The sequence below is a fragment of the Varanus komodoensis genome, unplaced genomic scaffold, assembly GCF_004798865.1.
Source record: "Varanus komodoensis strain SLA01 unplaced genomic scaffold, ASM479886v1 scaffold57, whole genome shotgun sequence".
In the NCBI taxonomy this organism is placed as follows: Eukaryota; Metazoa; Chordata; class Lepidosauria; order Squamata; family Varanidae; genus Varanus; species Varanus komodoensis.
This window is the reverse complement of record NW_025336182.1, coordinates 3,841,099-3,852,536: the sequence shown is the minus strand read 5'-3', so window position 1 is coordinate 3,852,536 and position 11,438 is coordinate 3,841,099. Positions and strand designations below refer to the sequence as shown.

Genomic DNA, 11,438 nt, shown 5'->3' with positions numbered 1-11,438 from the left:
AAAGCCCTCCTCCGAGTACCTACCCTCCTAATTTCTTTCATGGAGGGTTCCCGGAGAAGGGCTTTCTCTGCGGTGGCACCCAATCTATGGAATGCGCTCCCCAGAGAGGTCCGCCTGGCGCCGTCGTTATTTGTTTTTCGGTGCCAGGCGAAGACCTTTTTATTTAAACATCATTTTAATTGTTAAAATATATGATCTGGCCAGGGCAACTTCTTCTTCCTTCTCTTTTCTCCTCCTATATTATTTATTTACTTATTTTATACTGATAATTTTAATTTTACATTATTGTATCTCAGTGTATTTTTTGTATTTTTGTATTTAGTGGTAATTTATTATGTTCTATTGTATTTCAATGTATCTTATTGTGTTGTAAGCCGCCCCGAGGCTTCGGCAAGGGGCGGCATAGAAATGTTTTAATAAATAAATAAATAAATAAACAACAACAACCAATAACCAGGAGTAGCAAACAAGACTATAACTTTCACCAGGCCACATGGCATCTCAACAAATCATCTCTACTAGGAAAGCGAAAGAGGCAGCGATTGACTAGGAAAAACAGGGGAAAGCGACTGCTGGCACAGCAATTTTACTCCGGAATGGGAAGCCGCGGTTTGGGAGCTGGCGCAACACCGCAGGGCTCTTGCTACGTCTGGCTGCTCCTTGCAAAAATGCAGGCTGGTCAGTTTCTCCCCCGCCTTCCTGGTGAGCTTCGAAACTGGCGGAGCTTGAGCCAATCCACGCCATGTTGCTAGGCAGACTTCTCAATCTCGCTGACCAATCAGAAGCCCGACTCGAGTTGTATCCGGGTGGAAAAACACAAGACAGCCATTTGCATTAAAGAATAGTCCAGTATCTGGGCAGATCCCAGCCAGGCTAGCCAATCAGAGAGCGCAGAAGGAAAAAACCCCGTACCCCTGAGGCTCTTCCTTGCAAAATACTTTCTTTTTCTGTTTTATTTTGCAATGGAAAGTGGCAAGATGTGTGGCGACGCGTAAATGCTGCAGGATTTTTATTGCTACTTTTTTGGCAAGCAGATCGAGAGAGTCAGACCCCAAAATCCAAGGGAAGGAGGGTTACAGTGGAGGCACCTCTATTAACTCTAGAAGGGTCGGAGTGATTTTTTCTTACTTTTTTGGGGAGGAGACTTGAAAATGCACCTTTTGCCATTTTAATCTACGCTATTTTATTTAAAAATAAGGAGAAGTCCAGAAAGAAGAATTCCAGTCTCGAGAAGAGAAAGGTACGTGACGTCGTCACCTCTCTCTATAGATCTTTATGTCTCTGTATAAAATATATAATGCAGCTTTTGCTTGCTGCTTTGGGGAGTGTTAACAGAGCAGCCCCTGCTCAAGAAAGAGGAAATGAGAATGAAATGCATCGTGGTTTAAAGATGTCTCGTTGATGGGAAGATGGAGAGGCCCAGAGGTGTCTAGTTTTAGTTGCGAGATCTTGGGAGCATTTATCTGTATTTTTAAAAGGTCCTTTACAAGGATTTTTTTCAAAGTGGGGGAAGAGATGATTACGGATCTCGAGGGAAGTTTACTTCCTTCTCACCCCTTGCCCAGCACGTACCCACTTATCTCTGCACGGTCTAATTCAGCTTTTCCACATATGGCTGCTCGAATTTGAATTTCCCTCTTCGTGAAATGCAATTTTTTTTTGAGCTGCTACTTTTCTACTGCCTCTTGGACACTGTATAGAGCAAGTTACTTTCCCGCCTGAGTGATGGAGGAATATTGATTTTTAAAACTTATCTGGGTCTTACACAGGGAAATAAATGCTGGAGTGAATTCATATTTTCTTTCTTCCCTCCCACGTTTTTATTTTGCAAAGTATGAAAGCAAACTAGCAGGGGCAAATCCAGGTTCGACTTTTTTTTAACATTTATTGCATGGTTGGTAAAAGATAACAAAAGGGATGCTCTTATTGAAATTTTGACTCAATTGAGCACAAAACTTTGGGGATTTAAAATGACAAAGGCTCGTCTTTTAACAGGGCAATCCAGTACATGCCTACCAAGAATTATGTCCCATTGAAATCAATAGCACTTACTTCCAGGTAAATTTCATTGAGTTCAATTCAACCCCCCCTTTTTTTTTACCAGGATTCCCCCTCCAGCGAAATTCTCTGCCCCAAGGAGTTTGCCATCTGTGGAAAGTGGATTTAATGGCCTTGAATGCTATATGTGGCCAAAAGACACATATAAATATAAAACAGTCAGGCACCACAAGTGCCTCTGCTGGCTGAAAAGAGCAATATAAGCCATTAAAAAAACAACACAGTGAAAATCTCAAAACATCAGCTGCCAAGTGGTTTTCTTGCATTAAAAGCAGAGGGCCCCTGTCAGAGAAAAACGTTGGTGACTTTAGCATGATTGGAAGTGCGAGATGCATCAACACCATTGTCATTCCCAAGCAGCATGGCTGATGGATTTCTGGGGATGATGGAAGTTGCAATCAAACCCACAGGGAGAGTGCCAACTTAGGAAAGACTGCATGGCGAGTTTAATGCGATCTGTGCAGAACTTAATTCATAGTGTGATTTCTAGTACCAGCACCGTACAACAATTTGTAGGGTAAAATGGGAGGGGGGTGGCACTGGGGAGTTCCCCTCACCCCAGGGGCTTACACAACAGGTGGCCAAAGGCATCTAAAACAAACAAATGAACAAACAAATAAATAAAGAGATGGCTCTTGGGAAGGAGATGGACGTGACAATTCCATCTTTGGCTCTGGGAAGGGAGGGGAGGCTGGTGGTTAACGAGAGTAAGGACCTATAGTCTGAAGACCTGGATTTTATCAACACACTGTGCTCTTCCAACCAGGACTCTGCCGCTTTGAGCTCTGCAGAAAACGCCAGGGTGGGCCCTAGATTCCAAACTGGCTGCACCGAAGGCTGCATAGGGACGGGGTTTATTTATTTTATTTATTTATTTAAAGTTTTTATATGCCATCCACTATTAAAGTCTCTGGACGGCTTTCAAAAAACAGAAAACAAAACTACGTACTACAACAACACGCAACACACTGCACCTGGCCATTAAGGATAAAATCAAAGATAAAACGAATGAAATGTTAAAATACTGGGCAAATATTGGGTTGTCCATAGGAGGTTTGTCTCTCCCTTTAAATCCAGGAACCAGATGTCATGGCAGAGGACAATGGACTCTACGTGAAGATTGTGGAAAATGGGAACGAGACCCTTGAGGCGGATCCACAGGGCCCCCCCACCGAACCGAGCACCTTGCTGCAGAAGCTGAAAGGCGCCATCTCGTAAGGGACACCCCCGTCTTCCTCTTTGCCCCCCCCCAATCCCCTCCTCATCTTCTCTTCCTGCCTTAGAGACCCCAGAGGGTGGGTGGGGTGAGGTGGCTGCTGGGACTCCATTCGCCCCAACTCTGCTACCCATAATAGTCAAACTTAGAGTCCCTCCATGAAAACAATTGACAGTAAACATAGAACTGACGAAAGGAAGTTTCTTGACCACAGCACAGAATTTAACTTCTGGAACTCATGGACACAGTACCTGGGATGGCCATGGATTCAGTCTGCTTTCCAGGCAAAATTGGGGAGACCGATACCTGCCCCCATAAGTTGGGTATTCAGAGCCCGCCTGTCCACAAAGCTGCAAGACAGAACAGTCTAGGGCAGCCCCCACCCCGCTGCGGTGGGCTCAGTGGCAGAGTCCCCGCTTCACATACAGAGGGTCACTCCCTGGCAGTGTCTCCAGGACCGGCTGGAAAATCCCCTGCCCAAAATCAGGGAGGCAACACTGGGAAAGTGACCAGGGGAAAGCAGCTTCCCCACATTCCTGCCTGAAGCCAGCCTTTGATTCAGAACCATGAGGACTAGAATCACTATTATTGAGGGAAGGGCTGTAGCACAGTGACAAGAGCATTTTGCATTATATGCTGGAGGTTTTCCGCTTGATCTCTGGTGTCACCAGGTCAGGCTGGGAAAACTCCCGCCAGAAACCCTGGAGAGCAAGTCAGTGCCGACAATAATGGCTAGGTGGACCCACCCCCTAACTTGGTAAAAGGCAATTTCTGATTATTCCTATGGAAAATTTCCATCTTTGAGGCAGGTTATGCCATAGCAATTTTAAGCAGATGCCTCCTTAAAGCACCTCTCCCTTCCCTGCCCCTTTTTTAATTTGGAAAGGGTTACGGCAGGTGCCTCTCTTTCCTTTCCAGCCTTGCCCCCGTCCTCCCTTTGACCCCTTTGCCTTGCTCTGTCTCCCCACTTCCCAGCCTCTGGCCTCACTGTTTTGCTGCCCTGCCCCTGGGAGCCATTTCGAGGCAGTGCCCGGACTTCACAGACAGGCAGATGGGTCCAGAAGGTTGGGGGACCTTAGTGGGTAAATGGAGGGAGAGAGAAAAAACTTTAAAGAAAGTAAGGCAATATTTTGTGTTTTGTGTTTCTGGCAGGAAGTCGGTCCAGAGCAAAGTCGACTGCATTCTGGTGAGTGGGCCAGGTTGGGGGGCCTAGATGGGGCCCTTTAATTTTCTCCAGAGCTGTTTGGGGGCACGTGCAGGCACTTGAACCCCTTGTTCAGTTCATGAATGAACCCCATTGTTCTTTATTAACATTTGGGTCTCTCTCTTTTTTCTCGGACTGTGACAAACAGCAAGATGTCCAGAGGTTTTCTGATCATGCCAAACTTTATCTCTACCTCCAACTGCCTTCCGGCCCAAGTTCAGGAGAAAAAAAGTGAGTGGCGAACAGAGGTCTTGCTGCAAGGAAATTAGAAAGCTGGTTAAAGATCAAGGAAATTAGAAAGTGATGCGGTGGTCAAGAGGGCAAACGCCGCCCTTGGTTGCATAGCCAGAAGTGTGGCTTCTAGATCGAGAGAGGTGTTACTACCACTATACACGACTCTGGTGCGCCTGCAACTGGAGTATTGTGCTCAGTTTTGGGCCCCTCATTACAGGAAGGATATAGCCAGGCTAAAGTCAGAGTTTCAAAGGGCCACAAGGTTGGTGGCCGGTTTGCAGGGGATGGGGTATGAGGCGAGACTGAGGGAACTGGGCCTCTTCAGCCTGGAGAAGAGGAGACTCAGAGGGGATCTGTTGGCGACATGCAGGTATGTGAGGGGGTGTCACACGGAGGTGGGGAGAGACCTGTTCCCCCCTGCAGAAGAAGGGAGGACGTGCTCCAACGGAGCAAAGCTCAGGGAACCAAGGTTTCGTTTGGATGCCAGGAAGCACTTCCTGACAGTCAGGACCCCGAGGGTGTGGACTGGGCTTCCACGAGAGGTCGTTGAGGCCCCATCGGTGAGGGTGTTCAAGGATAGGCTGGACGTCCACATGGTGGGCATGTCGTGAGCAGAGCCGGCTGGTGCCGGAGGTCAGACTAGATGGCCTGGGAGGCCCCTTCTGACTCGCTCTGTTTCTATGTTTCTAAAGCTGGTTAAAGATCAAGGAAATTCGAGAGCTAGTTAAAGATCAAGGAAATTCGAGAGCTAGTTAAAAACAGAATCCATTGGTCAGCACTGGACAGTCTGCCTAGATCTTGCAATCCGAGTGCACCTTAATTGCCTATTTCAAGGGAAAAGAGCAGCAGTCGGGGAAATTAAACATGCAAATTAAGCATGGGTAGAGGTTGATTTGGGTCATGCCCCCTACTTAACCCCCTTGGCCCCATAATTCAGGAACTCTGGGTGTTACAGAGGTGATACAGGTCAGAACCTAACCTGGCCCTTTGGGAATTCAAGAATCGCTCCGGGCTTGCACCCTGCATGTGTGACACAAGATTTAAGCTGGCCACAAATATCAACAAATTTAGGATTCATCATGGAACGAAAAGGAGAAGTTTCCCAGCTTGGTTAGATGCTGAGGTATGCCTGAGCAAAATGAGTGTTTGAAAGAGGCCGATACACACCAAACACTTGCGGGAATTCAACCTGCAGTTTTGCAAGCTACTGGATCGCATCGCTTCTGAGGCGGACTTGAATGTGGGGCGTCCGGGTTGGAAAGAGGGCGGCAGGCGGCGCGGAGGAACACAGGGCGCTGGGGAAGGGGAGTGGAGAGGCTCAAGTTAGACCCACGAACTGCGTTCCGAGCCCAGTAATTCTCCTCTTGGGTCCCCCAGCTTGGACCTCACTTCTCTGAGCTCAGCCGAACACATGCACGCCTGCACCTGGATCCGGAACCACCTGGAGGAGTATCCGGACACCTGCCTGCCAAAACAAGACGTGTATGATGCGTACAAGTACGTTTTTGCAAGGGGGGCAGTGGGGAAACGGGGGTGGTTTGGCCCAAACCTTTCTCCCCGAAGCCACTGATTGTGCGCAGAAGGGGTGCTTAGGCCGTGGGGAAGCAGCCAGTCATGGTTTCCTCCTCCCCACACCTAGTCTGATGCGGTATAGTCCTAGCTGCACTGTAGGACCTGTGGCAGTGGTGGTGTTTATCCCAAATGCATACCCCCCCCCTTTTTTGGTCTCCCCTGTCAGGCGATACTGTGACAACCTTTGCAGCCGCTCTCTGAGTGCAGCGAATTTCGGCAAGATCATCAGAGAAATCTTTCCTAACATCAAAGCGAGACGACTGGGGGGCCGCGGGCAGTCGAAATATCCTTCTGTGCATGAAGTCAAGATGGGGAAGGGTGGAAAGGTTGTGGGTGCAGTTAGAGGAAGGGGATCTGTCAAATTTCTGGGAGAGCCGCATGAATAGTACTTTCGGTGCCATGTCCCCCCAACTGGCACCCAAGGGCAAAAAGCCGCACAGCCGCGGCCGAACCGCACCCAAGAGCTCTGCGAAAACTTCACGCCCAGTCCCGCCACCTTCCCCTCCAAGGACTGTAACATTTCTTGAGCACGCCAAAAGTAACCCCGGTCCCTCAGCAGAGTGAGTTAGAAGTCATATTCCCAAGGGCGTCAGGAGCCCCTGGCCCATGTTCCCCAGCACCACCCACCTGCGGCTCTGCTCCCTCGGCTGTGTTCAGTGCCTAAATGTGCTGCAGTGTGTTAGGCTGCAGACACGGAGCATCGCAATACATCACGAACAGCGTCCGTCCTGTGCCTAGGACAGACGGCGGCCGTATTTCCCCCTCCTAGTTCCCCTGCCTGCTCTCAGTCTGAACTGCGGGGTTTGGATGCTTGGTGTAAGCACCCTTTTCTCTGCATAAAAGAGTCAAGGCGGGTCTGCATTTCAACCTGCATCCGGCCTTCGGCGCCAAGCTCCGGGCTCTTCCTGTGCAGAATAATGGTGCTGGTACTGAATGCTGGCAAGGATACGAAAAAGTCCAGCCCGACAGTGCCCCTGTCAACTCACAGTCCTTGTGCAGAAATGGGCGGCGCTTTCTTGTGTTCTCTTTAGAAGCTGAAGACATGGTTCATACAGGAGTATTGTACATGTAGTGTTCATCTGAGTGTAGTGCCTCAAGGAATGTACAACCTAAAAAGTCCTAAGACACAAACCCGTGGAGCTCTCAGGTACCCGTGAAGCTCCGTACATCTGCCCCCAAGTGGCAACCCCTTTCTCGCTGTTGGACGGACGGTGGCTTCGGTGCCCCAAATTGCCTTTAACCCTGGAAGTGAATGTGGTTCTTGGATCTTCTCCTTAACTCTGCACCAACGTATTGCTACAGTGGGATACGGAGGAAGACAGTGGTCAACATGCCTCCGCTTCCTAGTCTGGATCTTAAAGAAATTGAGACTGTAAGCCCCAGGGAGCTCTTAAGCTGCCTTGTGTGTGCAAGGATTGTGCCCGTGTGTGCAAGGAGGTGCAAATGCCAGAGGGCTTGCTCTGCGGTGGCACCCAATCTATGGAATGTGCTCCCCAGAGAGGTCCGCCTGGCGCCGTTGTTATTTGTTTTTCGGCGCCAGGCCAAGACCTTTTTATTCAAATGTCATTTTAATGGTTAATAGTATTTATTCATTTTATTCTTTGGCCAGGGCGACTTAATTCATACTGTTAATTTATATTATTTTATGGAAGTTTATTTATGGATGTGAGCCGCCCCGAGGCTTCGGCGAATGGGGCGGCATAGAAGTCTCCTAAACAAATAAACAAACAAACGTTCTGCCTGGAAGGGACCAAAAACGCCCCATCTAGTCCAGGCTTTTCCATGCTGCTGCTTGTGAAGAACCAGAGCTCGGTTGTGATGGTGCTGATCCGGCCTCGAGTTTTGTCCCTGGCACCTGCCCTTGGAAGGAGGGCTCCTTCTGAGCATTGGGGGCTCGTTCCGCTGTCCTGGGCTTTTGCCACCGGCCCGCCTGTGCGCTTCCACGACGGTGCTGAGGCTCTGCAGCCTTTGTAAATTGCCCTTTGTAGAAGTCCAGTCCTGCCAACAAGACGGGGGGGCGGGGGGGAGGCGGGCCGAGGCAGGTCCTGGCTCGCCTCCAGGTCTCTTCTTCCCGTGCCGCAGCCGGAGCGGGTCGAGCTGGTCCACTCGTACAACGACGAGGTGATGGACGCGGCCTGCGCCTTGACCTGCGACTGGGCCGAGAAGATCCTCAAGCGGTCCTTCAACAACATCGTGGAGGTGGCTCAGTTCCTCCTCCAGCAGCACATTATCAGCTCCCGCTCTGCACACGCGGACCTCGTCATGGCCATGGTCGTCTCAGGTGGGCCCCGTCTCGGCGGGCAGGGTCTGGCAGGAGGGACGCGTCCCCCCGAAGGGGCGCCCTGCCTGCTTGCTAAAACAGTTGTCGGAGGATCTGCTGCGGGCAGCTGCCCTGTCTGCGTGGCCCCCGGCTGCAGAAAGCCCCTTCTGGGGAGGCGCCCTGGACACATGTCTGGAAGGAGCCCGGTCGGCTGAGGACGGACTTCTTTGCAAGCCGTCTTCCCTCCCAGAAGGCACTTAATCTCAGATCTGTCCTCCTGAATGTTTCTTTTGCTGGCTCTTCTCGCTTTTGCTTGGGTCTTAATAGTTGGGATGTTATAGTTCAGTTATTGTGTCATTTGAAGATGTGAAATGATGTATTTCACATCCAATACATGTATTTATTGGATGCTCATCCAGTTCGTTTATAAGATCTGAGCAGGGCAGCCATTTTCGAGGTCTTTCAGCACAAAACATCAACAACAACATCTCCGCCCAGCAGAATTAGCTGTTCAATGCCAAGTGGGGAGCCGGGTGGGAGAAAGTGCGTTTGGGGAGCCGGGAGCGGGCTTCAATCATTCAGAAGCCTTTCCACCTTGCAGACAAACTTCAGTTTCCTTCTGCCCCAGCCTTGGGAGCCTTTCCCTGGTTCTTGCACGGTGGAACTGTGTAACCGGGCACTGCAATCTGATTTATTGACGCAAGTCTGTCTCCTCACAGAAAATGCAGAAAGCCACAGGGAGAGACGCCCCCCTCCAACTGCAAAGAAGGTTGAGTCGGACGCCCCTGAGAGTACAGACAAAACGCCGCCTCCGGTAAGAGGTGGACGGGGAAGCAAGCGGGGCGGGGGGCGGGGGGGAAGGTGCCCGTGGCAGAGGGTCTGGGGCCCAGGCGAGGCTGCTGCCCCGTGCCAGAGAGCTTTGGCTATCGGATGATATGGAAATAACTTGATCATCATCATCATCTGATGCCTCCAAGTAGAAATTGGCCCCGCTTCCCAGAGGCAGAGGAGGGCAAGATTCAGGGATTGCGGGTGCAGTAAAGCACAGGAGGCCTGCTGGAGACGCCCGCTCAGCCCTGGATTTGGCATCCCTCAGCAGGCAGCCTGATGCCTCTGAGAAGCCTCCCGCTCTTCCTCCGACACTCCCAAGCAATCAGCGTTTACAGATACACAGCTCCTGAACGTGGAGGCCCCACGGCTCCTCCCGCCTGAATTTCTCTCGCCCCCTCTCTGTGCCACGCCGCATCGCAGCAATTCCCACCCACTCACGGGCCATGTCCCCACATTCTTTGGAGACAACCCTGGGGCTTAAATACAGGGAGCATTCCTTCGTTCCCAGGTGAGTTCAGGTGAGGGTGGAGGACTCGTCCTCTGTGCCGGGGGACGTGGCAGGGCCCCGGCCGAAAGCCACCCACTGCCCGACCCCCAGGCCGGCAGCACGTCCCTCGCCCTCAGCGGCTGCCCGGGCTGCCCTTCAGAAGCCTTGGGCCAGGGCCGCCACCCCCCTCACTCTCCCCTCTCGCCTTTCAGGCCAAGCCGGAGAATAACCCCAAGCCCCCGGCGGCGCCCCCGCGGAGCGAGGCCAAGAAGCCCGTGGACGCCCCGGCCAAGCCGGCCAGCAGCCCGCAGGTCAACGCGTTAATGGCCCGCCTGCCCCTCCTGCTGCCCCGGGTCCGGGTCCAGCCCGGGGACAGGCTGGTGGTGTCTCCGGGCACGGCTCCCCCCGTCCTGGCGCCCAAGCTGACGGCGGCCCCCGTAGCGGGGGCGGTCAAAATGGCCCTCTCCGTGGGCCCCACCGCCCCCACCATGCTTGCCCCGGGCGTGGGGGGCCCTGCCGGCCTGGTCGGCCCGCAGGGCGCCGTGCCCGTGATCAACATGATGCCGGTCATCAACGTGGCCGTGCCCCCCATGGCGGAGTTCGCGCCGAAGCCCAAGGGCCTGCCGGGCGGTGGCGAGGCGAGCGGCAGCGGTGGCAGCGAGGCCGGCAGGTGCCCCTGCGACCCACAGAAGGCCAAGGCCCCCAGCAAGCGGCCCGCAGACGCGCCCGGGGAGAGCGCGGTGAGGAGGAAGCGGGGGCGGCCCCGGAAGAAGCCGGATGAGCCGGAGCCCCCTTCGCTGGAGAAGAAGGTGGCCGAGGAGTGGCCTCCCCATGCCAAAGAGGACTCCGACATCATCGTGGTCACCGTGGGCTATGAGGACCCCGCCGCCCCGCCCTCCCCCCGCCAGAGGGCGCAGGAGGAGGACAGAGAGGCGCTGCAGGCGGGAGGCGGGAGGGGGCCGCCCCCCCAGGCCCCCGCGCGGGAGGCCCCGCCCTGCGCCAGCGGCCTCGGCCACCCCGCCAGGAGGGCGGCCGTCCTGCCCTCCCAGGTGAGCGTCATCAAAGGCCGGAGGTGCCCCCCTCCCGTGCTGGCCAGGGGGGCAGGGGGCGGCGTGCAGGGGCCCCTGCGGCTGGCTGCGGGCGCCCCGGTGCCGGGGAGCGGCGCCCCGGCGGCCACGGCGAGGAACTCTGACGAGCCGGGAGGGGGCGCCGACTCGGACCCCGACCTGCAGCCCACCGACCTGTCGCTCGGCAAGGCCCGCCTGTCCTGCAAGGAGCGCTCCGACGCCGCCGGCTTCCGAGCGTCGTCGGTGCGCTTGCACCGGATCAGCTCGGGCCCGGGGAAGGGGGTGGAACCCGCAAGCCGCCCGGTGACGTCGACGCAGGCCCCCAGCCGGTAACATCACCCCGAGCGCTGGCCCGCGCACGCCCCCCGCGCCCCCCCAACAAAGGCGCCCTCATTCTGCATGCTTCGAATGCACGCACGTAGGAAACGATAGACGACGCGAGCTTGCCATACGACGGTTCATCGTGCAGTGGCCCCCCCAATCTTGCAAGGTTATGCCTGGTGAGCCGC

At 53.7% G+C, this 11,438-nt stretch overlaps 1 protein-coding gene across 4 annotated transcripts; it reads left to right on the top strand.

The window, feature by feature from the left end:
- The first annotated feature begins 928 nt into the window (after positions 1 to 928).
- Positions 929 to 11,430, top strand: RFX5 (regulatory factor X5). 4 transcript variants are annotated; one of them, XM_044449031.1, is made up of 10 exons: positions 929 to 1,240; positions 3,136 to 3,272; positions 4,427 to 4,460; positions 4,627 to 4,709; positions 6,090 to 6,209; positions 6,451 to 6,567; positions 7,575 to 7,656; positions 8,367 to 8,565; positions 9,264 to 9,358; positions 10,075 to 11,430. In XM_044449031.1, the coding sequence occupies exons 2-10, from the start codon at positions 3,148 to 3,150 to the stop codon at positions 11,260 to 11,262; spliced, it is 2,043 nt and encodes a 680-aa protein (XP_044304966.1). In that variant the 5' UTR covers positions 929 to 1,240; positions 3,136 to 3,147; the 3' UTR covers positions 11,263 to 11,430. The 4 variants fall into 4 exon arrangements, with proteins under 4 accessions (XP_044304966.1, XP_044304968.1, XP_044304967.1 ...); XM_044449033.1 differs by having other exon boundaries at positions 3,109 to 3,272; XM_044449032.1 differs by having other exon boundaries at positions 2,105 to 3,272.
- Positions 11,431 to 11,438: the final 8 nt, after the last annotated feature.